The sequence below is a fragment of the Hyperolius riggenbachi genome, chromosome 11 (genome assembly GCF_040937935.1).
Source record: "Hyperolius riggenbachi isolate aHypRig1 chromosome 11, aHypRig1.pri, whole genome shotgun sequence".
NCBI classification, from domain to species: Eukaryota; Metazoa; Chordata; class Amphibia; order Anura; family Hyperoliidae; genus Hyperolius; species Hyperolius riggenbachi.
In genome coordinates this window covers 33631892-33655391 of record NC_090656.1, presented here as the reverse complement: position 1 = coordinate 33655391, position 23500 = coordinate 33631892, and the positions used below count along the sequence as shown (strand labels likewise).

At 45.4% G+C, this 23500-nt stretch overlaps 1 protein-coding gene across 3 annotated transcripts in view; it reads left to right on the top strand.

The window, feature by feature from the left end:
- Positions 1–23500, top strand: part of LOC137538547 (DNA topoisomerase I, mitochondrial-like) — a 197051-nt gene that overhangs the window by 32696 nt on the left and 140855 nt on the right. For all 3 annotated transcript variants that reach the window (XM_068260787.1, XM_068260788.1, XM_068260786.1), the window contains exon 2: positions 19122–19357. In XM_068260787.1, the coding sequence (XP_068116888.1) occupies positions 19124–19357 (234 nt within the window). In that variant the 5' untranslated portion in view covers positions 19122–19123. The remainder of the gene's footprint in view (positions 1–19121; positions 19358–23500) is intronic.

Here is a 23500-nt window from a genome sequence, read left to right as displayed (position 1 = left end):
AGCGGCTCGATTGATAAGGAGCATCACGGCCGCATCTACGTGTGTAGATGCGGCTTTAAACAAGGTGTGTATGAGGATCTGCAGATCTCATAGACAATGAATGCAATTTGCAGGAACGGATCTTTTGCATATACTGATCTTTTGTGTCTGTACAGCATCTTTGTGTGCAGCATCTTGCAAAGATTTCTGTCTGATGGGGAGTGCAGCTCCATAGAATAGACTGTGAAGGTATGGCTCTCATACTACATGGAAGGGGGTAAAACTGGTCTATGATCTTTCATTTTCATGTGTGTATGAGCCTTAACTTTATGTCAACCTTTATGCAAATATATGCAGCTTGAAAACAGACCAATCAAGTCCCACCCGGGTTTAAATTGATTGGTCCATTTTCAAGCTGCATATATTTACACAAAAATGTACATGCATTTGCATAAACTCTGAAATATTTGCATCTCATTGATCGGCATCACTAGTAGGAGGTGATAATAGGATCCCTCCCCCACCTGCCGTCCAGCTAGAGACATTAGCAGGTCCAGGCGTGGCAGGTCAGTACAAGCGCCTGCTGTGGAATGGTTACACTGCATCACCCACTAATGCTGGTACACAAATCCAATTTCACCACCTCCATGAAGTATGAGAGCGCGCCTGTCCATTCTGTTTATAGTATTCAACATTTGTTGGCCCTCATACTATATGGTGGTTGTAAAATTGCACAATCAAAATTGCATGTGTGTATGCACGCTAATGTTGGCCATACACACGCACCCATCTCATTTGGATCTGATAAGCAATGAATCATGTAGTAGTAGTAGTAATTGGTTTTATCCCCTCAGCCACTGCACATGGATCAGATTCCTGCAGAAGCATTTGTGTTTTTCTTCTCTGTATATGTAAAAGCGCTATGGCAATGCAAATCAATGGTAGTGTTCACACTGTAGCGATCGCCAGCAATTAGTTGCAGTTACAAACCTGGTGCATGCAGCATATTTAGCATTCTTAGAGCGACTGCATTTCAGTGTTAAAGATTCACAAAATGCAATCACTCCAAAATCGCTTTCCTGTACAGTGAAGGGAAAATCGCTTTGCAAAACACTAGTGATTATGCTAGTGTTTTGCGATTCCCAGTGTGAATGGGGCCTATGATTGGGAGTCTCTGAGCAGTCTGTACACCCCACACCTTTGGTCACATCTAAAATCGAAATCGTTGATGGCCGCTTTTTGTGAGATTTTAAATGACTTCCACACCGTCCCCCCCCCCCCCCTCGCTTACCTGCGTACTACGAATTTGTGTAAAGCGCTTTTCAAAGCGAAGTCAGGAAGTGAACTCTTTGACCCGGAAAAGAACAAATACAATGGGCTCTATTCTCAATCACACATGCGGTAAGATATTTTTTACCGTTATATTACCGCATGTGATAAATTCCGCATTTTTTCCACATTCACTAAAAATGTTCCGCATGTTTCCCACATGCGGGAACAGGGGCGTTACTAGGCCCCACCGGGCCCCCCTGCAGAATTTCAGAGCGGGCCCCCTCCTCTCTCCCTGGGGCCCGCTGGGGGCCTTTTTGTGGGGGCTGGAGGGGTGGCAGCATGAGGGGAAAGCCTTGGCCACAGTCGGCGGGGAGGGGGGAAGTCCCCCCCCCCCTCTCCCTCACCTTGGGGCTCTCCCCTCTGTGCTCCCCTCCAGCTTAAGTTAGTGTGTGGGCAGCGGCGGGCACATGCATACCTTCCGTGCGTGTCACCGCATACTCCTCGCTCTAGCGGCTGACGTCACTTCCGGAAGTGACAACAGACAATACAGCGAGGAGTATTCGGTGGAACGCACGGAAGGTATGTATCTTGCCGCCGCTGCCCACACAGTAACTTAAGCTGGAGGGGAGCACACAGGGGAGAGCCCCGAGGTGAGGGAGAGGGGGGGAGAACTTCCTCTCTCCCTGCTGACTGTGGCCAAGGCTTTCCCCTCATGCTGCCACCCCTCCAGCCCCCACAAAACTGCCCCCAACGGGTCCCAGGGGGGGGGCCGGGCAGGGGCTGCAGGCCCTACTGTTACGTTAGTGTGCGGGAACAATGCGTAAAAAAAATTGGGAAACATGCGCAATTACATAGTAAACATGCGGAAACCATGCGGAAAAAAAGTTGCATGAAGAAACTTGTCCAAAAAAAAAAAAAATTAAAGTCCAGCAAATACAGCGCTCAAGGCTCCAGACTCCATTTAAGTCAATGGGAAGCGAAATATATCACCAAGTACTAGTAGGTGATAAAAATTCGGTAGTTAAGTCAGAAATAAGGTGCCTCTTTTTTTTTGTGAATTTAGATTTTTTGCGGAAACTACCGACTTTTGCTGACTTTTACCGCATTTTTTACGCATGCGGGTAATTAATGCGTAAAATTTTACGCATGTGGTAAATTTTATGCATAAACATTTGTGAATGTCAAAATGGTTTTTTTTCAGTCGGGAATTTACCGCAAGTGCATTTCCGCATGCGGAAAATCATTGAGAATAGAGCCCAATGTATTTATTCTTAAAAGCGCAAATGCAATCCCCGCACAAAACAAGTTTGTGAGCGTTTTGCGTTTTTCCTATACCTTCCATTGAGGCAAAATCGCCCTAAAAATGGTACAGGCAGCGCTTTGCTGAGTGGATCGGAAACGAACCGCAAGTCAGATGGGAACTCTCTCATAGGGAATCATTGCACAAGCGCTTTAAGGGCGATTTTGAAAGTCGCCGGCGCTTAAAAAAAAAAAAAAAAAAAAAAAGCAAAACGCCGTAGGTGTGAACAAGCCCTAACAGTTTAATGTTAGTGATTTTTGGGAATAAATGGCCGTCTACGGCTTGAAACGGAAAGAGACGTTTTAGTCGCATTAGATTGCAGAGAGTTTTGTGTTGCTCAGAGAAGTGTTTATAGTCATTCTGCAGGAGCGGAATATAGCGGCGGTGGATTTCCTGTTTATAGACTTTCTGCATTATGCTGCACAGGAGGTTTTAGGCTAATTTCACACCAGGACGTTGCGTTAGAGGGGGCGTTAAGGTCGCATAACGTCCCCCTAACGGAACGCCTGGTGGTACTAGATCTGGACGTCAGAGTGAGCCGCGTTGTGCAGCTCACTCTGGCGTCAGTGATGCCGTGATGCGCACTCTTGTGCGCATGCGGCATCACGTGGTCCCGCCGGCCAATCGCCGCACAGAGCGGCTGCTCCAGGAAGTAAACACTGCACGTCATAACGTGCAGTGCATATTAATTAGCCATGTGCCTGGCCGCTCTCCGCTCCTCCCCAACATTTCTGAGCATGTGCAAGCAGTCTAACGCGGCTCAGCCGCGTCCAAAGTACTGCATGCAGTACGTTGTCTTGTGACGCAGCGTTACAATGTAACGCAACGTCCGCACTGTGAACAGCCCCATTGATTTTTCATTACTGTGCGGTGGGCTGCGTTACAGGCTGCTCTAACGTGCGCCTGTAACGTCCCACTGTGAAACCAGCCTTAATGCTGTGGTGACTGTGAGAAAAACCCAGTGCTGTGGAGTCGGAGTCGTGGAGTCGGAGTCGGGCAATTTTGGGTGCCTGGAGTCGGGAAAAAATGCACCGACTCCTAATGAATTTGTGACTGTAATTAAAATAGAAAATATGATAAAATGTTCTATTTCTCAGATAATAGTCATTAAAAATAATGTATATATACAGTAATAGCTGTGCTTAGTCCACAAAAATGAAATAAACCAATCAAAATTAGTTACTTGTGCTGCTTCAATAAAGCAGTCCCCGTATTTTTAAGGTAAGATATACATATCTGATTGTGACTGTATATATGATGTGTACACAGGAATCTCTTATATATACTAAATAACATCTATGCTGTAAGAATAAAGCCTGATGTGTAGCCGTGTCACTAATAGAGATGGTCAATGAGATAGAAATAATTCTGCACTGATGCTGATTTATGCAAATGTATGCACTCCCTTTGCTCATGAAATCAAATAATTTGATATGTTGTTAAAATTTGGTTTGGTGACTACAAATTAAAGGGTACCTGAGACGGATGAAAAGTAAAGTTTTATACATACCTGGAGCTTCCTCCAGCCCCCTTCAGGCTAATCAGTCCCTCGCTGTCCTCCACCACCCGGATCTTCTGCTATGAGTCCTGGTAATTCAGCCAGTCAGCGCTGTCCGGCCGCATGCCGCTCCCACAGCCAGGAACATTCTGCACCTGCGCAATAGTGCTGCACAGGTGTAGTACGCTCCTGGCGGCGGAGTATGTGCATGCGCACTACGCCCGACTGGCTCAAGTACCTGGACTCATAGCAGAAGATCCAGGTGGTGGAGGAGGACAACGAGGGACTGATTATCCTGAAGGCGGCTGGAGGAAGCCCCAGGTCTGTATAAAACTTTAATTTCATCTGTCTCAGGTTTACTTTGTTACACAGTAGTACTATACTCTACATATGCACTCCCCACAGAGCTGCAGGGAATCCACTGAGAATGCTGTGCACATTGAACACAGAGGTGTTGTCTGTCACCCATAAACCTTGTTCAGATTGTGCATGAAGAATGTGTAATAGAGGAAGAATCTACTCATTCCCCTGCAGAGTACCTGCACATCATTCTTACATGTACCCACACTTACATTGCCTAGGGCCTGATAGATGTTCTTTGTTCCGGTTTGTACCTTTTACAAGTACTCTTACCAAGGACTAGTTTTAGTCTATGACTAAAGGGAATAAATATAGTAGTCTACATATCCTTCTCACTTCAGTTGTCTTGTAAAATTCCTAAGCGTTGGCAGTTAAGAGACGAATTTCACGTTACATACAGTTAATCAACAAGATTGTAATATGCAAATTAGAGGAGGAGGAGGAGGAGTCGGTGGAATCCTAAACTGAGGAGTCGGTGGATTTTTGGACCGACTCCACAGCCCTGGAAAAACCTGCTCACCTTTTCAACCAAGGACAGATTTAATGGGTAAATAGAGTTTCTGGATATTCCGAGTAATGAGGCAGCAGGAAGTGTGCGCTTTAGAAGATTGCTGCAGAGTAATATGGCCTCCTCACAATGCTATCTGTGTTATGGCTCAGATATCCAGGATCATTCCACGGAAAAGCTCTCTGTGATTGGTGCCACTTACTGACATAAACACCAATTCTACAGAGCAGTCCCATTTTCTGTAAACTTCTGTACTAGCGGTGTGCGTCTATTAACGTCTTATCTGCGGAGGACAGCGAGGCACTCTGACGTCTTTGGGGCTTATGATACAATGACTTGTGTACTTCGGGTATTTCTATCGGGGGGGGGGGGGGGGGTGTAACTGTTCTAAGAGACTATGGACTCTATTCACAAAGCATTCGGTAATGCTCAAAACAGCTGATTTTACCGATCACCTTCCCATATTACAATTCACTAAACCTATCACCGCACAGAAAAATTACAGTTCCCGACTAGCGAGGTAAATTACCGACTTGTGCGGTAATTACCTTAGGAAATGTCAATTCACAAAGATTTCCACATGTCATTGACCGGCCAAAAGTGTTCTGTAACTTTCTCCAGCTCACAGCAGCCGATAACTGGCTCTCCCCCTGCTGTCTCTGTGCAGTAGATTTGACAGCCTTTGGGGAGAGCCAGGAAGCCAATAGGGAGAGCCACACAGCCTGCTTCTCAGTCATCGGATGCAACAGGGATGCCGGTAGGTTTTTCAGTGTATCAAAGCAGAAAAAACTCACAATCTGTGGGCATCCCTGCATCCCTTTAGATGTGCATATTCCTATTGTAGCACACAGAAGAGCTCCCCCTGGTGGTTGCAGCACATCTAAGGGCCCATTTCCACGATCGCGAATTCGCATGCGGTTTTTGCATGCAAATTCGCATAGCAATACAAGTGAATGGGACTGTTTCCACTTGTCAGGATTCCTGTGCAGAAAAAATTCGCATGGCAGAGCCATCAGAATTCGCATACCGCATACCGCTATGCGAATCACATACAATGTATTTAATAGGAAATTCGCATGAGGTTTGGGTATGCGAATTTTCATGCGAATTCGCATAGAAACAATGGAAAAGCACGCCAGCACTGCCATGGTTAAATTCGCATACATCGTTATCCATGCGCATCCGCATGCGAATTTTTACCGCGGCGATTCGCACCGCATAAGTGGGAATGCAGCCTAAAGGCATGACCGTATGCACAGTCCAGAAAACCTCTGAGTCACACACACAGCTCCCTGCCTTCTGCCCTGCTAGAAGGCTGCTAAGTGACCCTTACCGACCAGGGCTCAGTGAATTGAGTCATGTTTTGTTTGGAAAATTACCGAACTTCTGCCTCATGGGGGAAAACTTTTGTGAATTTGGTAAAAAAAAGTATAAGATACCGCATGAGGTATTTTACATCCAAAGTGATTTTACCAAACTGCTTATTGTGAATAGAGCCCTATGAGCTATATTCACAAAGCATTACTGCATTCAGTAATGCAGAAAACAGCTGATTTTACTGATCACCTTCCCAAATTACAATTCACTAAACCTATTACTGCACAGAAAATCAGAGTTCCCGACTAGTGAGATAAATTACCGACTTATGCCGTAATTACGCCAGGAAATGGCAAGAAATGTCAATTCACAAAGATTTGCGCACTTCATTTACCGGCCAAAAGAATTTAATTTTCTCCAGCCCACAGCAGCAGATACATCACAATGGTTGTGGGCAGAGGCGTGTCTGGGTAATATGGCGCCTATGCCAAACACTATAATTGGACCCCCCACCCCCTTCATACGTACATTTGTTATTGCTTTCTGTTGGTTTTTTGTCACTAAATACTGCTGGTTACTTTTTTGGATATACCTATAGTATATTATAATAATGGCAGTATTTGTATAGCGCCTTTCTCCTGTCGGACTCAAAGCGCTTGCGAGGCAGCCACTAGAGGGCACTCAGTAGGCAGTAGCAGTGTTAGGGAGTCTTGCCCAATGAACTCCTTACTGAATTACTGGCTTACTGAACAGGCAGAGCCGAGATTCGAACCCAGGTCTCCCATGTCAGAGGCAGAGCCCTTAACCAGTACACCATCCAGCCACAATTAAGTATCAATGCCCCTCAAAATTAAAGACATAAATAGTCACTTGCTTCCAGATAACATGATAAAATAGTTTCATGCCTCCACATAAAAGAATCAAGTAGTCACTCACATGCCACACAACAAAAATATAAAATACTAAATGTAATAAGCATCCAGACCAGATAAAATAATTACGTTACAGATAATTATTACAGATTAAATTACCCCCATAAGTATAACGTACACAGGCCCACCAATTCCAATAGGTAGCCAGGTGTGAACCCCCCCAGTATTATGTAGCCAGAGGTGTCCCCAGTATAGGTACCCCCTCAGTTTAGGTAGAGGCACTGACAGGTGCCTCCCCGGTCAGGTAATGACAGGGCGTAGTGGGAAAAATTGCATAGTGGGCAGGGGCATTGCTAGCCTCAATGATCAGTGGCACGTGCCCCAGATCTATTCTGGGGCACCCCTGATGTCCCCCAGGCAGAGTCAGGCAGTACTCATCTCTGCATGCTTGGTCTCCAGATTCTGCAGACATCTCTTCTGGGCTTCTCCCCCCTAGTGTCTGAGAAGGAATCAAAAGCTAGAGCTCCTAGTGTCTGATTCTCTGATGCTAGGGGGAGATTTTCCAGCTAGAGGATCTCTCTCCAGACTTGGAGAGCGGATGGAGGAGATGAGTAGTTCCTCCCCGCTGTGCTACTCTGCTGGGAAGGGCAGAGGGGAGGAACAGTGAGGACACACAACGATGCATGCTCTCTATGAAGGCACCACAGCTTTCAGCATGTCACAACAACACAGGGCACCCCAGCACCCAGTATGCCCCATAGAGACACCACAGTACCCAACATAGCACCACACACACCCAGCATGCAATTTTTTTTGTATTAGTGGGGAGGGGAGCTTCATGTAACATTTTGCTGGGCAGTCCTACTTAGACCTACTAAGACCACTATTAAGTTCATGTAGATTTGGCTCCACCCACATTCTGTTGTGTGGCCACACCCAATTTTTTTTTTGGGCTGGAGTGCCAAAAAGTGCCCCGGATCTCCTAGGATCCTAGCAACGCCCCTGCCACCGGGCACGGGCATTGAGCTCTAGATCTATTGAAAAATATACTTGATAATGGGCAAGGCCTAGTACGCTTCCAGGACAACTTCAAAATTACCCATATTGACAATACTCTTTTACCCTACAATAAAAAACACGGACTTCTTAGCTTAGTTTGATAAATGGGCCAAAGCAGCCCTTTTATTAAAAATAACCAAATGTAACAATTTTGGTAAAAAAACAATAACATTGAGGTGAGGGATCCGGAGGCCTACCATTTAACACCATAATGCAGTTATTTTCTTGGCATGCAGCCTATCCGGCCCCCAGCCGTGGTCACTGGCTCAGGGACAGCTGCATGCCCCGACACCTTCTGCAACCGCAGACCATTTCTTTAAAACCCTGGGTGATTTGCCCCGCGGCAAAACCCTCACCAAAGACCACCAATAACCTGACCTCCGGAGACCTCACCCCACTGAGCTGCAATGACAATACAACTGTCAACTAACCTAACGTTTAATGTCCTCCATTATGACATACTAGACATTAACTTAAATAAAAGGGGAGGGAGGGTGGGGCTTTCTCACTCACTACACGCTGGCTGCCCGAGTGAACACTCCCCCCCCCCCCCCCGTCGAGTTACCACAATGCCTCACTCCTACTCCCTGGCCAATCCCCTTTCCCCTTGGCTACACAAACCCCAGCCCCGTCACTTTCGCCCACCCAGAGGCTTAACCCCGTGCTTCCCGGCTAGCCTGCTCCCATCATGCAGGGATTCCCTATGCCTGCCCCGTCCATCCCTCACTTTACATGCATAAAACCTGAGCATGTCACGGTCAGGATTCATCTAATGCTTGAGAACCCAGTGCAGAGGTCCAGCCAGGGTTAAGCTCCACACACATCTGGGGTCTGCTAACTCCCTTCATCTTCTACAACCAGAGGAGGTTTTACCTCCATCATTTTACTACATAAAATAGAGAGTGATTTAGAGCGAATATTAGCTTGGGGGAATCTGTTGTTTTTCGTTCTACATACATTTTGAACTTGGAGTTTCTCAGAAAAGTGGAGCTTCAGAATGAAGGCTGATTCGCACTGCAAGAGCTTTTTAAATGCCAGTGATTGGAAAAGCTCTTGCTAATGCAATGCTATGGGGAATTTTTACAAAATCACATCCCTCCAGTGCACACAACACACACATAGCATTACATAAGCAAGAGCTTCTAAAATCACAAAGCGCTCAGAAAAAGCTCTTGCAGTGTGAACCACAGCCCTAAGATGGAAGGTCAGGTTGGAATGGTGAGTTCTGATATCTGCTCAGCGCTTCCCATCGCCGCCACCCACAGATTACCTCCACCATCTGGACAATAAAAAACCTTCGACACACTTTTTTTGTTGTTAAAGGATACTGTAGCTGAACCATACAGTAAAAATGGTGGGAGCAGACATGTATCAGAATCAGAAGAGATTTATTCACCAAGTGCACGATGTTGTATAAGGAATTGTTTTTGGCACATTATTATTTTTTATTTATATAGCACCAACATCTTCCGTAGCGCTGTACATTGTACAAAACAAATAGGGAACAAATATACATAGAAAATACAAGACACTGTACAGTCATGACATTGAATAGTAGAAATACAAATACTGTACATACATAGTTGATGTGTAGTTGGTATATGTGCATACTGTATGTTAAAATTACAGCAGTATGAGAAACACTAGGAGGAGGTCACTGCCCTTGCGAGCTTACAATCTAGAGGGTGGTGGGGAGGAAACAAAAGGGAAGGAAACGCAAGGGTTAGTAGGTAAGGCAGTGTGCCTTCAGTGCTGCCTATAGCAAATCATAGGCTTGTCTGAACAGGTGTTTTCAGAGTATGTTTGAAGGTTTCCAGACTCGTGGCATGATGAATCGGCTGAGGGAGAGAGCTCCAAAGGAAAGGGACAGCCCGTGAGAAGTCCTGTATGCGAGAGTGAAAGGCAGTGACTAGGCATTTACAGCACAGAGGGAGTACATGGGCAGGTAAAGAAAACAAGCAAGCATACAGCAGTACGCGTAACACAGTGTAGTAGTCCTCATGCCCACTGCTCCCATTCTCCTCCATCAGCCTCCTTTTTGTCTGCAAATGCCCCCCGCAGCAGTTTGATTGGCTGGGTTGGGAATTAGTGCGCTGGCCTTGCTTTCCTTGATCCCGCGTGCAGGAGCACTCTGCGCATGACATGACAACTATGTTGTGCGCATGCGCTGAGTGCAGATGGCTGGCACGCTAATGCCTGACCCAGCCGACCAGGAAGTGTCTGTGGGGGGCATTTGCAGGTGAAAGGAGGCTGACAGGCGTTTTTACTGTATGGTTCAGCTCTGGTAACCTTAGAGGAACTCCAGTGAAAAAAATTAATAAAGTGCTCAATTTTTACAATAATTATGTATAAATGATTTAGTCAGTGTTTGCCCATTGCAAAATCTTACCTCTCCCTGATTTACATTCTGACATTTATCACATGGTGACATTTTTACTGCTGGCAGGGGATGTCACTGGAAGGAGATGCTGCTTGCTTTTTTTGGCAGTTGGAAACAGCTGTTATTTTCCACAATGCAACAAGGCTCCCACAGTGTGATGTCAGTACAAAATCAGCCATACAGAGCCCCCTGATGATCCGTTTGAGAAAAGGAATAGATTTCTCATGGGAAAGGGGGCATCAGCTACTGATTGGGATGAAGTTCAATTCTTGGTTACGGTTTCTCTGTAAGGAAGGGGGCACACTTAGCAGAATCGCATGCGTTTTTCGCTAGTGTGTTCCCTGCCTTAAATGATAGTCATTTAGAGGAGTTAAAAAAGAAAAATCCATTACACAGAAAATGTATAAATCTCTTTTTTTCCCAATAGCTCTGTTCTACGTTGGTATTTTATCCTGGATCTCACAATCAAGCAGTGTGTGGATTTTATATGGAATATGCTATTTCTGTAGTTTCTAACTTGTAATTAGCTGAAATTGGTGCGGTTGTTCTCGCTTGTGCAAGTTGAAGTAAAAGCGGTGCTTTGTTATCTCAGGCTGGGAAATGACTCCTGTGTATTCTCAACACCAATCCTGCCAGGACTCAAAAGCTGTTAATGGAATGTTGATCTGTGAATATAGAAAATGGATTTCCTTTTAACATTCATTTATGTAACTGAAAGGGAGCAAAAGACACTGGAGAGATTATAGTCAGGCCCGTACGTCATTCTGCAGCCATTTCTCTTATAGCTTTTATATGCAGAACAAAGATCTGATTGTCAGGAGAACAAATGGATCCTCACATCCGGAGATTCAAGTTGTAGTTCTGTGATTTGTAATTAGAGATTGCCCGAACGGTTTGCCGGCGAACGTTTCCCGGCGAACTTTAGTCATTCGCGGAGAACTGCAAACTTTTCAGGAAGTTCAGTTCGCCCCCATAGTGCATCATGAGGGTCAACTTTGACCCTCTACATCACAGTCAGAAGGCACATTGTAGCCAATCAGGCTACACTCCCTCCTGGAGCCCCCCCCCCCCCCCCGTTTATAAAAGGCAGGCAGCGTCAGGCTTTTCACTCACTCCTGTGCCTGCAGTAATTAGAGAAGGGAGAGCTGCTGTGCAGAGAGAGCTATAGGGAAAGCTCAGTTAGGCTCTTGTAGGCTTCTTAGCTTGCTCCTTGCTGATTCTTATTGCTAAAAAAAACCACCCCTCAACAGCTCTTTTGAGAGCTAATCTTGTTCTTGTGTTCTATTTTTTTTTTTTTTTTTTTGTGTGTGGCCCACTTGCATTTTATACAGCCCTGTCAGTCGCAGCTGGCCTTTGCCCCCTTGATGGTATAATTACTATTGTGCCAGGTGCACATTGTAATACCCATCACTGCATATACCTACCTGTTGTTCACAGTGCACCCACCTACCCACGTGAGCGCACGCAGTGTTACTGTGCCTGTCCGGTACCTGTCTGTGTGTGACAGGTGCACATTATAATACCCATCACTGCATATATCTACCTTTTTGTGTTCAGTGCACCCACCTACCTACGTAAGTGCACGCAGTGTGATATTTAATACCACCAGTCACTGTACCTGTTCACGGTACGTGTGTGTGACAGGTGCACATTTGTAATACCCATCACTACATATACCTACCTGTTGTGCTCAGTGCACCCACCTACCTACGTGAGTGCACGCAGTGTCATATACCACTCCGTGCATACCTGTTAACTGCACCTGTGTGACTGCACATTGTATTAGTCAAGTCAGTGCATACCTTTCACTTCCTCCCCCCCCCCCCCCCCCCAATATGGACAAAACAAAAGGCAGAGGCAGGCCACCTGGCAGGTCTGTTCGTGGTCGCGCTGTCGTGATTTCGTGCGGCCCTCATCCAAAGTACAGTGTTCAGAAGAAGGCACGTGCCATCAACCCCCAATATTGTCAGGACGTAGTTGACTATTTAACACAGAACACCTCGCACGGAAGCGTGACATATCTTCCTCCTCCTGCTCTGATTCTGGCACCCCACTTAACACTCAGTCGGCCGCCGCCACCAAAGTGCCATCACCCCAGGGCTCAGCGGTGTGGAAATTTCTTTTGTGTGTCTGCCTCAGATGAGAGCAATGCCATCTGTACTCTCTGCCACCGAAAATTGAGCCGTGGAAAGACCAAGACCCGCGTAGGGACAACTACCTTATGAAGGCACATGATTACAAAGCACAAACTGCAATGGGATGACCACCTGAGGTAAAGCAGCACACAAAAGCAAAGCCACACACCGCAGTGGAAGATGCTAGGCCGCAATTTTTTCTCAAAGGCGATACCTAAACTGTACTGTGATGTTGACTGGCAAGTGGTGACATCTCTGGCACACAGCGTTGGGTCAAGGGTCCATCTGACCACGGATGCCTGGTCTGCAAAGCACGCTCAGTCCTGCCCGAAGACTAAGTCAGTCCCCACACACAGGATCTCTGCCTGCACGCCTTGTGACTGCCTGCCCCAAGACTAAGTCGCTCCCCACACAGCATCTCTCCCCGTAGGCCGGTTGACTGCCTTCTCCGCCACCACCAACAGGGTCCAGGACTCCAGGTGGATTCCTGAATTTTTAAGGCCGCTGCAATAATTTTTCTGGTGCGTGTACATGCCTGCCTAATTTTTCTGGCTGCAACAACAAAACAAAAGGCATGTACATGTGTCAATTCCCCTTCGTGATCGTTACCTTCCCGCAGTGAAGGGGCTTGCGTATCACAATGAAGCAATGACCGCCGGCTATATGAGTTTCTCAGGGGGGGGGGGGGCGCACACCCACGATAATAAGGTCGTTGCTTCATTGTGGACAGATCAAATTTGATCAGCTGGACAGCCACTGTTCTGTCATTACGCTACCTCAGCCCGGCGACCATATGGGCTGGAAAGCCGCCAGCACCTGCACTCTCGTCATGATGCGCACCAGTCCAGCACTACACAAATGGCTGTTTGCAGTCACTGCATACCTTTCACTGCATCTGTGACTGCACATTGCATTATACCTGGCAGTCAGTGCATACCTTTCACTTGAATGGATGGCAGACTTGCCCTCCATAACAGATTATCGTTAAAGGTATTAAAGTTGATTAATCTCATATACAGCAGGGCAGGGGCGCCGCGAGGCATAAAGCAGACCACGCGGCCGCTTGGGGCCTCTGCGGCTCCGTGACGTCGGCGTGACGTCACTGTTTTCCCGCAGCCCCGCGGGGCTGGCAGAGCAGAGCAGGGCTACAGGAAGATGGCCGCCGCCAAAGCCCTGCTCTGGAGACTATTTATGTCTCCAGTACAGGTCTTCGGGTGGCCATCTTCCCGTAGCCCTGCAGTGCATTCAATCAGCGCGGGAGATTGGAGGAGGGAGGGAGCTCCGTGGGAACTGCGCGACTGAGGAGCCGGCCGGGAGACAGGGAGAGAAGACTTCTGCCAGTGCCAGCCTGCCAGGTGAGTAAATTATTTTCTTTTTGCAGCCCTAATTGCGTTTATCTGCTGAAAATGTGCCCTAATTGCGTTTGATATCTGCTGAAAATGTGCCCTAATTGTGTTTGATTTCTGCTGAAAATGTGGCCCTAATTGCATTTGATTTCTGCTGAAAATGTGGCCCTAATTGCGTTTGATTTCTGCTGAAAATGTGCCCTAATTGCGTTTGATTTCTGCTGAACTGTGCCCTAATTGCGTTTGATTCCTGCTGAAAATGTGGCACTAATTGTGTTTGATTTCTGCTGAACTGTGCCCTAATTGCGTTTGATTTCTGCTGAAAATGTGCCCTAATTGCGTTTGATTTCTGCTGAAAATGTGCCCTAATTGCGTTTGATTTCTGCTGAACTCTGCCCTAATTGCGTTTGATTTCTGCTGAAAATGTGGCCCTAATTATGTTTGATTTCTGCTGAACTGTGCCCTAATTGCGTTTGATTTCTGCTGAAAATGTGCCCTAATTGCGTTTGATTTCTGCTGAAATGTGGCCCTAATTATGTTTGATTTCTGCTGAACTGTGCCCTAATTGCGTTTGATTTCTGCTGAAAATGTGCCCTAATTGCGTTTGATTTCTGCTGAAAATGTGGCCCTAATTATGTTTGATTTCTGCTGAACTGTGCCCTAATTGCGTTTGATTTCTGCTGAAAATGTGCCCTAATTGCGTTTGATTTCTGCTGAAATGTGGCCCTAATTATGTTTGATTTCTGCTGAACTGTGCCCTAATTGCGTTTGATTTCTGCTGAAAATGTGCCCTAATTGCGTTTGATTTCTGCTGAAATGTGGCCCAAATTGCGTTTGATTTCTGCTGAAATGTGGCCCAAATTGCGTTTGATTTCTGCTGAAATGTGGCCCAAATTGCGTTTGATTTCTGCTGAAATGTGGCCCAAATTGCGTTTGATTTCTGCTGAAATGTGGCCCAAATTGCGTTTGATTTCTGCTGAAATGTGGCCCAAATTGCGTTTGATTTCTGCTGAAATGTGGCCCAAATTGCGTTTGATTTCTGCTGAAATGTGGCCCAAATTGCGTTTGATTTCTGCTGAAATGTGGCCCAAATTGCGTTTGATTTCTGCTGAAATGTGGCCCAAATTGCGTTTGATTTCTGCTGAAATGTTGCACAAATTGCGTTTTTATTTTCTGGTGTCTGGGGTAACTGTTGATGCATTTATTATTTAATGGTCATAGTTGGCTATATTTGCTGTGCTACGGTTAAGCTCCGCCCATACAATGTCATGGTTATGCCCATCATTCGGCGCGGCGCGCTGTGCGCGCCTCAATCACCCCCACATCCATTTTTCCCCGCAAACAGCCCCGCCCCAATCCGCCCTCCCGCTCCACCCACGTCATGGCCACGCCCACTTATGTAGGACAGCCACACCCATTTTTCGCCGCTTAGGGCCACTTACTACAGTCCGCTTGGGGCCACAAAAACCTTAGCTGCACCCCTGCAGCAGGGCCTCGAAAATCCTCCTGTATTGTTGTTTTTTGTCACTACCTCGGGACTTGCATGCCGTGCCATGCCTGCTGCCTTCCTTGGATGTGTGGTGGTGGTAGCCGTTTCTTAGGCTCCCACTCCGGACCAGAATCGAACCAGGATTACCCGTGGGCACCATGCTACTGAGAAGGTACCATCGAAAGTTTCACACAGTTGAATGAACGGCAGACTTGCCCTCTATAACAGATTCTCGTTGAAGGCAAGTGGTGTCATCTCTGGCACACAGTGTTGGGTCAAGGGTCCATCTGACCACATGATTTTGTGCGCAATTTTTTTTTGTACCTTCCAGCACTTACCTGCACTCTGCACTTTTTTTGTAAAGCGCTTTTCTAACCGCTTTTGCAGAGTGATTTGTTCATTCACTTCCTATGCCGAACACTCACCTCACCAACTTATGTGTAAGGTGTAGCTGAGACAACATTGCAGCATTTATGCTTACTTGGGGCTTCGTCCAGCCCCATGCATGCCGTTGCCTTTCTCGCTGTCCTAGGCTGCTCTGTTTGTCCTCCAAGAAGGTGCGGTAATAACTGACTGCACCTGCCCCTGTTGCACTGCCATGCTCATGAGGAGGGGCTGTGGCCGTTTTGGTTGATGTTTGTGTATGTTTATAGTTTGGTAATAGTTTAGTGATTGATTTATCAGTTTCAGGAATGGACTGGCAAATGGCCTCCTTTGTTCCTTTATGCAAATGCTGCCATATTTGTATTTTGTGTTTTTCACTTTTCTATAAAACTGTTGTAAAACTTTATTTATTTGTATCTCCTTTAGGGCCCATTCACACTTGCTAAACGCAAAACGCTAGCGCTTTTTTGCATTGAACGTGAAAAAATCCCCATTCACACTTGGTGATTTTTTTTTTTTTTAGCGATCGCGTTTAGCGCTGCTATAGCACTGAAACCCGATCGCCAGGAAATCGCCTGAAAATGGTGCAGGCTACACCTTTGCGTTTGCCGATTTGCGTTAATCGCCGGCAATTAACGCAAATCGCCTAAATGAGAATGGGCCCATAGGGTATTATTGTACTAGCGCTTTAAAAAGCGCTAGCGCTTGAGCGTTTTGCCGAAATTGCCGGCAAAACGCTCTAGAGGGAATGGGCCCTTAAGTTGCAGCCTCTTGGACAACACTTTTATTTGGCTTAAAGAGACTCTGTAACAAAATTTTAAGCCTTATTTCTTCTATCCTATAAGTTCCTATTACTGTTCTAATGTGGCCTGTCTTACTGCAGCCTTTCCTACTTGCACTGTCTCTGTAATAAATCTTATCTCCTTTCCTCTGTCCTGTCTGTCGGGCAGAGGCTGGAATGTGTGGAATGTGCAGCACTGCTTGTCATTGGCAGAAGCTTTACACACCCCCTCCAAGCTCTGCATGAGTCACACAGTAAGCTAGTTCTCAGCCTATGATACTGTGGTTAGAAGCCAGTCTTTTGTTTGTAAACACTGCCTAAAACTGTTCATTACAAACCAGGATTGCAGCAGGGAGTGGCAGAAACAGCACAGAGGGGCACAGGAGAGAATAAGGAATAGAATGGTATGTGTTTTATTGTAAGAATATTAGAGTACATATTCTCTTTAAGTCCAGAACATAGGAGTGAGTTACGTAGATTTCCTCTTATAGCGCTGGATCGCCAGTTCCAATTTGAGCTAGGTCAATATCTGCATGCATGGAGTTTGTTTGATCTCCCTGTGTTTGCATGGGTTTCCTCAGTCTCACAACCCATAATCCCATAAACCTACATGGATAGGTTTATTGTTCAGGTTCGTTATAAAATCTGTTGGCCTTCATAGCATGTGAAAGTGGTAAAATTGGGTGTGCCGATGCACTCTAGACTGCAATAAGAATGTAAGACAATGATCGACTATGGTAGGGATTACATTAAAGGTGGCCACTGACGGTTCAATTTCTAGCAAAAAATCGCTTGAGCGATCAGAAATTCTGATCGGAAGTGAAATATTGTAATACATCGTTCACTACACCATCAACGAACCAATCTTTGCTTCCCATCTATCACAACCAATGAGAAAATCCAAATTTTGGTTCGAACGAAAATTCATTCGGGCGACATTTTTTTTCACTCGTTCATAATAGATTGTGTCCACCAATGGAGATTATTTACAACCAATTCGATCAGAATTTCTGATTGCTCAAATGATTTTTTGATAGAAATTGGACCGTTAATGGCCACCTTAAGAGCAGTTCTGGACAAGGGTCCAAAATGTCAGGCCCCAGCCGCTTCGTTCATACACCTACTCTGGAAGTGCCCCCTATTCATGAATACCGGCGACAAGTTGTAAGGTTTCTCCCCGATAAAATGGGATTCCCTGTGTCAGTGAACCTGCTTCAGTGTATTTTGGGAGTCTTTACTGATGAGTATCCCAGTCAATACTAAAAAAACTAATGACTGAAACGCTGTTTGCTGCTCGACAGGAAGTGGCACTGAAATGGTTTAACCCCAGTGCTCCTTCCAGGGCAGAATGGATTAAACGAGTAGACAGAAGCTTACCTTACAAAAAATTGGTATAGAAGCGCTTTAGCTAAATGTGGTAAGATTTGGGATAAGTGGCGAGACCATTAATATAAGACAAGATTAGGGACCTACCCAGCACTTCAGATATAATGACTTTTTAGGTGTTCGTATCGTCCCATTGCCTTCAGCCTGGTTCAGCCACTATAACTTCACATTCCTAGCATTGCCTGTGGAAACTCGATTTGCACAATGACACTGGAACTTCTGTACTTTTACTGCCATAATACTTTACTACGCTGCTCTGTTCTTATGACATATGACTACTCATAATAATACTCTACTGTATTTTGAAGTACTTATGATAATGTTCTATTATTACTCTTCATTGGGTAAGCCATTGTTTTTCTACATGTAATTTGTACATGTAGATTTGATACATGTAATTTGTACGAATTTGTTGGTATAAATGTGTGAAGTACTTCAATAAACTCCTTTTTGTTTAAAAAAAAAAAAAAAAAAAAAAGAGCTCCTCTGAGGACAGTCAGTGACATGACTATATGGACTATGAAAAGTGCTGCAGATGTCAGCACTATATAAATACATAATAATAATAATAATATGGTAGGACATTAGACTGACTAGGGTAGGATTGTGAGTACCTCTGAGGGCGGTCAGTGACATGGCTATATACTCTGTAAAGTGCTGCAGAAGATGTTAGTGCTATATAATTCCTTTTTTTGTATAGCGCTTTTCTCCTGTTGGACTCAAAGCGCTTGCGAGGCAGCCACTAGAGCGCACTCAGTAGGCAGTAGCAGTGTTAGGGAGTCTTGCCCAAAGAGCTCCTTACTGAATTACTGGCTTACTGAACAGGAAGAGCCGAGATTTGAACCCTGGTCTCCTGTGTCAGAGCCCTTAACCATTACACCATCCAGCCAGATACATAATAATAATAATAATATGGTAGGAGATTAGACTATGACTATGGTAGGATTAGATTGTGAGCTCCTCTGAGGACAGTCAGTGACATGACTATGTACTCCGTAAAGTGCTGCAGAAGATGTTAGTGAATAATAATTCTCCTGTCTGTTACATCCTTACAGTGATGACACACGAGGTTTCCACTGCAGAGGAAGAGGTCTTCCAGGCGATGTCGGCGAACATCACAGAGAAGAAACATCAATCTGTAAGGAAGTCAGAAGGGAAGGCAGCCAAAGAGAAGCCAAAGGAGAGAAAATCTTCAGACAATCATGAGAAACAAAAAGGCAAGAGAGGGAATAAAGAGGAAGAAAGACCAGGAAAGAAAGAAAAGGCCCAAAAATTGACAAAAAAAAACAAGGTATACCCTCCTGCCCCCCCCCCCCCCCCCCCCCACCCCCCCTTTCCAGCAGTAACAGTATCCTTGCTTGCTCTCTCTGTGTTCTGTGGTGATGCATTTGGTATCTGGCTTTCTGAAAGTGAAACATGCTATTTTTTTCCACTCCGATGACAACAGAGGATTGCAGAAAAGGGAAAATCCTGGGAGTTTTGTTTCCATATAACTTAATAATCATTTTCTAGTCCTTGATTACAACTGGTCATTAATGGGGATTAGCAAAATTGTCGCTGCCAGGTTTGCAAGGAATTTTATCGAACTTCTGATTGGTTCGCACAAATCTTGCAAGTTCGTTTTGCAAAACTGGTATCATAAATTGTCCTGATGTGTTTTCAGTGTGATCACACTGTACTACGTGTGTTCAATACTGTTATACCCATGACTGTGTATTCACATATCGCTGATATCTTGCACAGTACTTTAACACAGTATATACAATAATTTGTCACTGTGTTACGAGGAGCTCCCAATCTAATCTATACCATAGTCAGTCTAATGTCCAGTCATATTTTTATGTGTGTGCATAGCACTATCATCTTCTGCAGCACTTTACACAGTACATAGTCATGTCACTGACTATCCTCAGAGGAGCTCACAATCTAATCCTGTCATATTCTAATGTCCTACATTATTATTATTATTATTATTATTATTATTATTATTATGTATTTATGTAGCACTGACATATTCTGCAGCATTTTACAGAGTACATAGTTATGTCCCTGACTGTCCTCAGAGGAGATTAATACTACCAAAGTCCTAGTCTATTGTACTACCATATTATGCACAGAGTTTGTCTCCCCTTGTCTGTGATGGTTTCCTCCAGGCACTCCAGTTTCCTCCCACATCCCAAAAATATACAGATAGGTTAATTGTCTTCCCCCTAACTTGGCCCTAGATTACAAATGACATATGATTATGTTAAGGATTACATTGTGACTTCCTCTAAGGGACAGTTAGAACCTCTCTGTAAAGTGCTGTACAGAGTACATAGTCATGTCACTGACTGTCCTCAGAGGAGCTCACAATCTAATCCTACCATAGTCAGTCTAATGTCCTACTATATTGTTGTTGTTGTTGTTATTATGAATTTATATAGCACTGACATCTTCTGCAGCACTTTACAGAGTACATAGTCATGTCTTACAATATCACAATATAATCCTACTATGGTCTGTTATTGTTCTGTATTCCTATTGTAGTGTAAAGCCATTTGTTCGGAGTTGGGGTGTGAACCAGCTCACCTATTGGTATATGTTTATGGGATTTGGGACTAAACTAGAGTACTTGGAGGCAACCCATGCAAACAGAAAGAATATGTAAAGTCTGCATATAGTGTAAGGGAAGCACAACTCACTTTTTCCCTCACCCCTTCAAAAATTGGATGTTGCATTATAGGCACATGCATGTTATTACTAGTTTGCCCCACTGTGACATAAATGCCAGCAAACATTTTTTTAAACAAACTAGCAGATTGATAGGATTCATGCAGCATCTGGAGGTGTGCTGGGTGTGGCATCAAATGCCTGGGTTAAAATTAACCAGAAGCAAATTAAAAGTGCAAAAAAGGGTTACTTACTTTGGTAGTAGGAAGTCTTTGCATGGTCCAGATCTGGTTTTTGTCTTTTTTTTTTTTTTTTTACTCCGGACATGCCCAATATGGATGCACTCGTACACGGATGGGAGCCCTGCCACATGAAGAAAGCAGGTCCAGGACAGCAGTGGTGGGATCAAACAGGATCTGGGAATTCTCTGGACCTTTAAAAGGCTTTCCACTACTTGGAGAGGTATTTAAATTTGAACCCCATCCTGGTCACAGGTTTGCTTTAAGTGTACCTGAGACAAACTGTCACAGGTTTTATACTTGCCTGGGGCATCCTCCAGCCCCCTTGAGGCAACTTGGTCCCTCGCTTCCCCCACTCTTGGGCCGCTCCTGTCCCCCGCAGGACGACCTAGTATATTCTGCTCGAGTCTGCTCAATGGTGCATGTTGGGTTGATGTGGGTCTGTAAATTTTATACGCTGTGGGCTTGCTGATTTATCGCAAATTCCTTCTGTTTTAAGAAGATAAATTACGCTGAGCCATGCATTTTAGTAGGAGGGTTTTTCGGTCTCTTTTAGTTCCCTATACTTTTCTTGTGGTTTTGGGTCACCCCGAGCTGCTTGGGTGTTCTGTTGATTCTTTGTTAAATTATTTGCCTCTTTAATGCAAAACAGTTTTTTTGTTTTTGTTTTTTTGCAAAATGTACTTACAATACCCTAAAACTATAGCAGATACATACAGTAATGGGTACAGTTGGTGATGAAAAGACAGTCACTGTGACGTCAGTCATGTTTGGGCCCATAACAGCCGCACAATTCGGGTCCACCTCTGAGTGACGGCTTCACCATTGCCATGGCAATGTGTCACTACAAGGGAAGAGAAGGGGGGGGAGTAAGCGTATAACCAAAAGATAGCTTCCTTCCAATCGACTCCAATCAAGAGCTTATGAAGGCACTGCAGGGACACACAGGTAATTCTATACATTTATATATATGTATTGAAAAAAAGGAGTCTAGGGAACTATGTTAAACTAATACTCTTAAACACAAGAGTTTTCAAACTTCAGTTTCACCCCACATTAACCTCCTTGGCGGTAATGACGAGCTTAGCTCGTCCATTACCACCGGAGGGCGCCGCTCAGGCCGATTTTCATAATTTTTTTTAGCACTTTGCTAGCTGCTTGTCTAACCTGATTGCCGCCGATGCGCCGCTACCCGCCGCGTTAGAGGCCCCCCCGAGACCCCGTGCGCAGCCTGGCCAATTAGTGCCAGGCAGTGCTGAGGGGTGGATCGGGACTCGATGTCGTCATCACGGCTAGCTACATGACAGGAAAAAAATTTTTTAAAAAATAGTGCTGCGCATCCAACCTGGCGCATTTAATAGAATGCCAGCGTGGTTAAGCAATGTAGGCAGTGGCATAACAATAGGGGCTGCAGCCCCTGCACCCTGGGGCCCGCCCAAGGCCATTTTGGGGGACAGGAGGGGTCCCAGCATGAGGGGAGAGCACTGGTCACCTACATCGGTGGGGAGGGTCCCCTCAGCGCGCCCTCCAGCATCAATGGCAGCAGCGGTGGGCTGGAACACATACCTCCATGCGTCAGCTATGTAGCAGACGATGCACTGTGTAGCTATGCAGGGGGATGATGGAGGGGCGACAAGCGGCTCTTGCGTGGAGGCGGCGTGAACAATGGAATCAACGTCGGTGAGGGCGAGTAGAGCAGCCTAGTGGATTGCTTGCGGGTTGGGGGTCGCCGGCTGCCGTACACATGCCTGATTATCAGTTGAGGTGGTTGTTATCGGCTGACAAGTCAGGCGTGTGCTCGGACTTTTAGGATTGGTTGCTGGGTCACATCTTTTCAAGGATACCTGGGCATTTCCCAAGTTTCCTTCCTGACCACCATTCTCGTCTAAGGTGTCTACAAGTCAAGCTTTTATGGCAAGTTCAAGAGAATCTGGCTAAGCGATACTGGGGCAGAATCATTGTAAGATAAAGTTCAGCATTCTTGAGCGCTCATTTCTAGTCACTAATCACAGCAGCTGGCTGCCACCTTCTATCTATACACAGCTGCAATCTCCGGTCTCTCCATCCTCAGACTCTGCCTGATCTCTCAAAGTTCTGAGCCCACCTGTGAAATACATTTCAGGGACTGAACATTTAACGCTCACATTGAACATTGAACACTCACTGCACTGGCTACCAGTAAAATGGAGAATACTCTTCAAGATTGGAGTGCTGACATTCAAATCGCTGCACAAATTGGACCCTGGATACATAAAGGACTTGCTGAAGCTGCACCACACCTCTCACAAGCAGGCTCCATCAACTTGGTCACTCCCAGAGTGCACCTCAAAACCCTTGGAGACAGAGCTTTCTGTCATGCTGCCCCTAATCTTTGGAACTCCCTACCATACCCAGTAAAGACAGCCCCCTCCCTGGAGTTATGCAAATCTGAACTGAAAAGCCACCTGTTTAGCCTGACATTTCTGGACTTATAGAATTCTTCCTCTGTACCACGATTTACCAATCAACCAATTATTGGTCTGAGCCATGCTTATGCGCTTTGA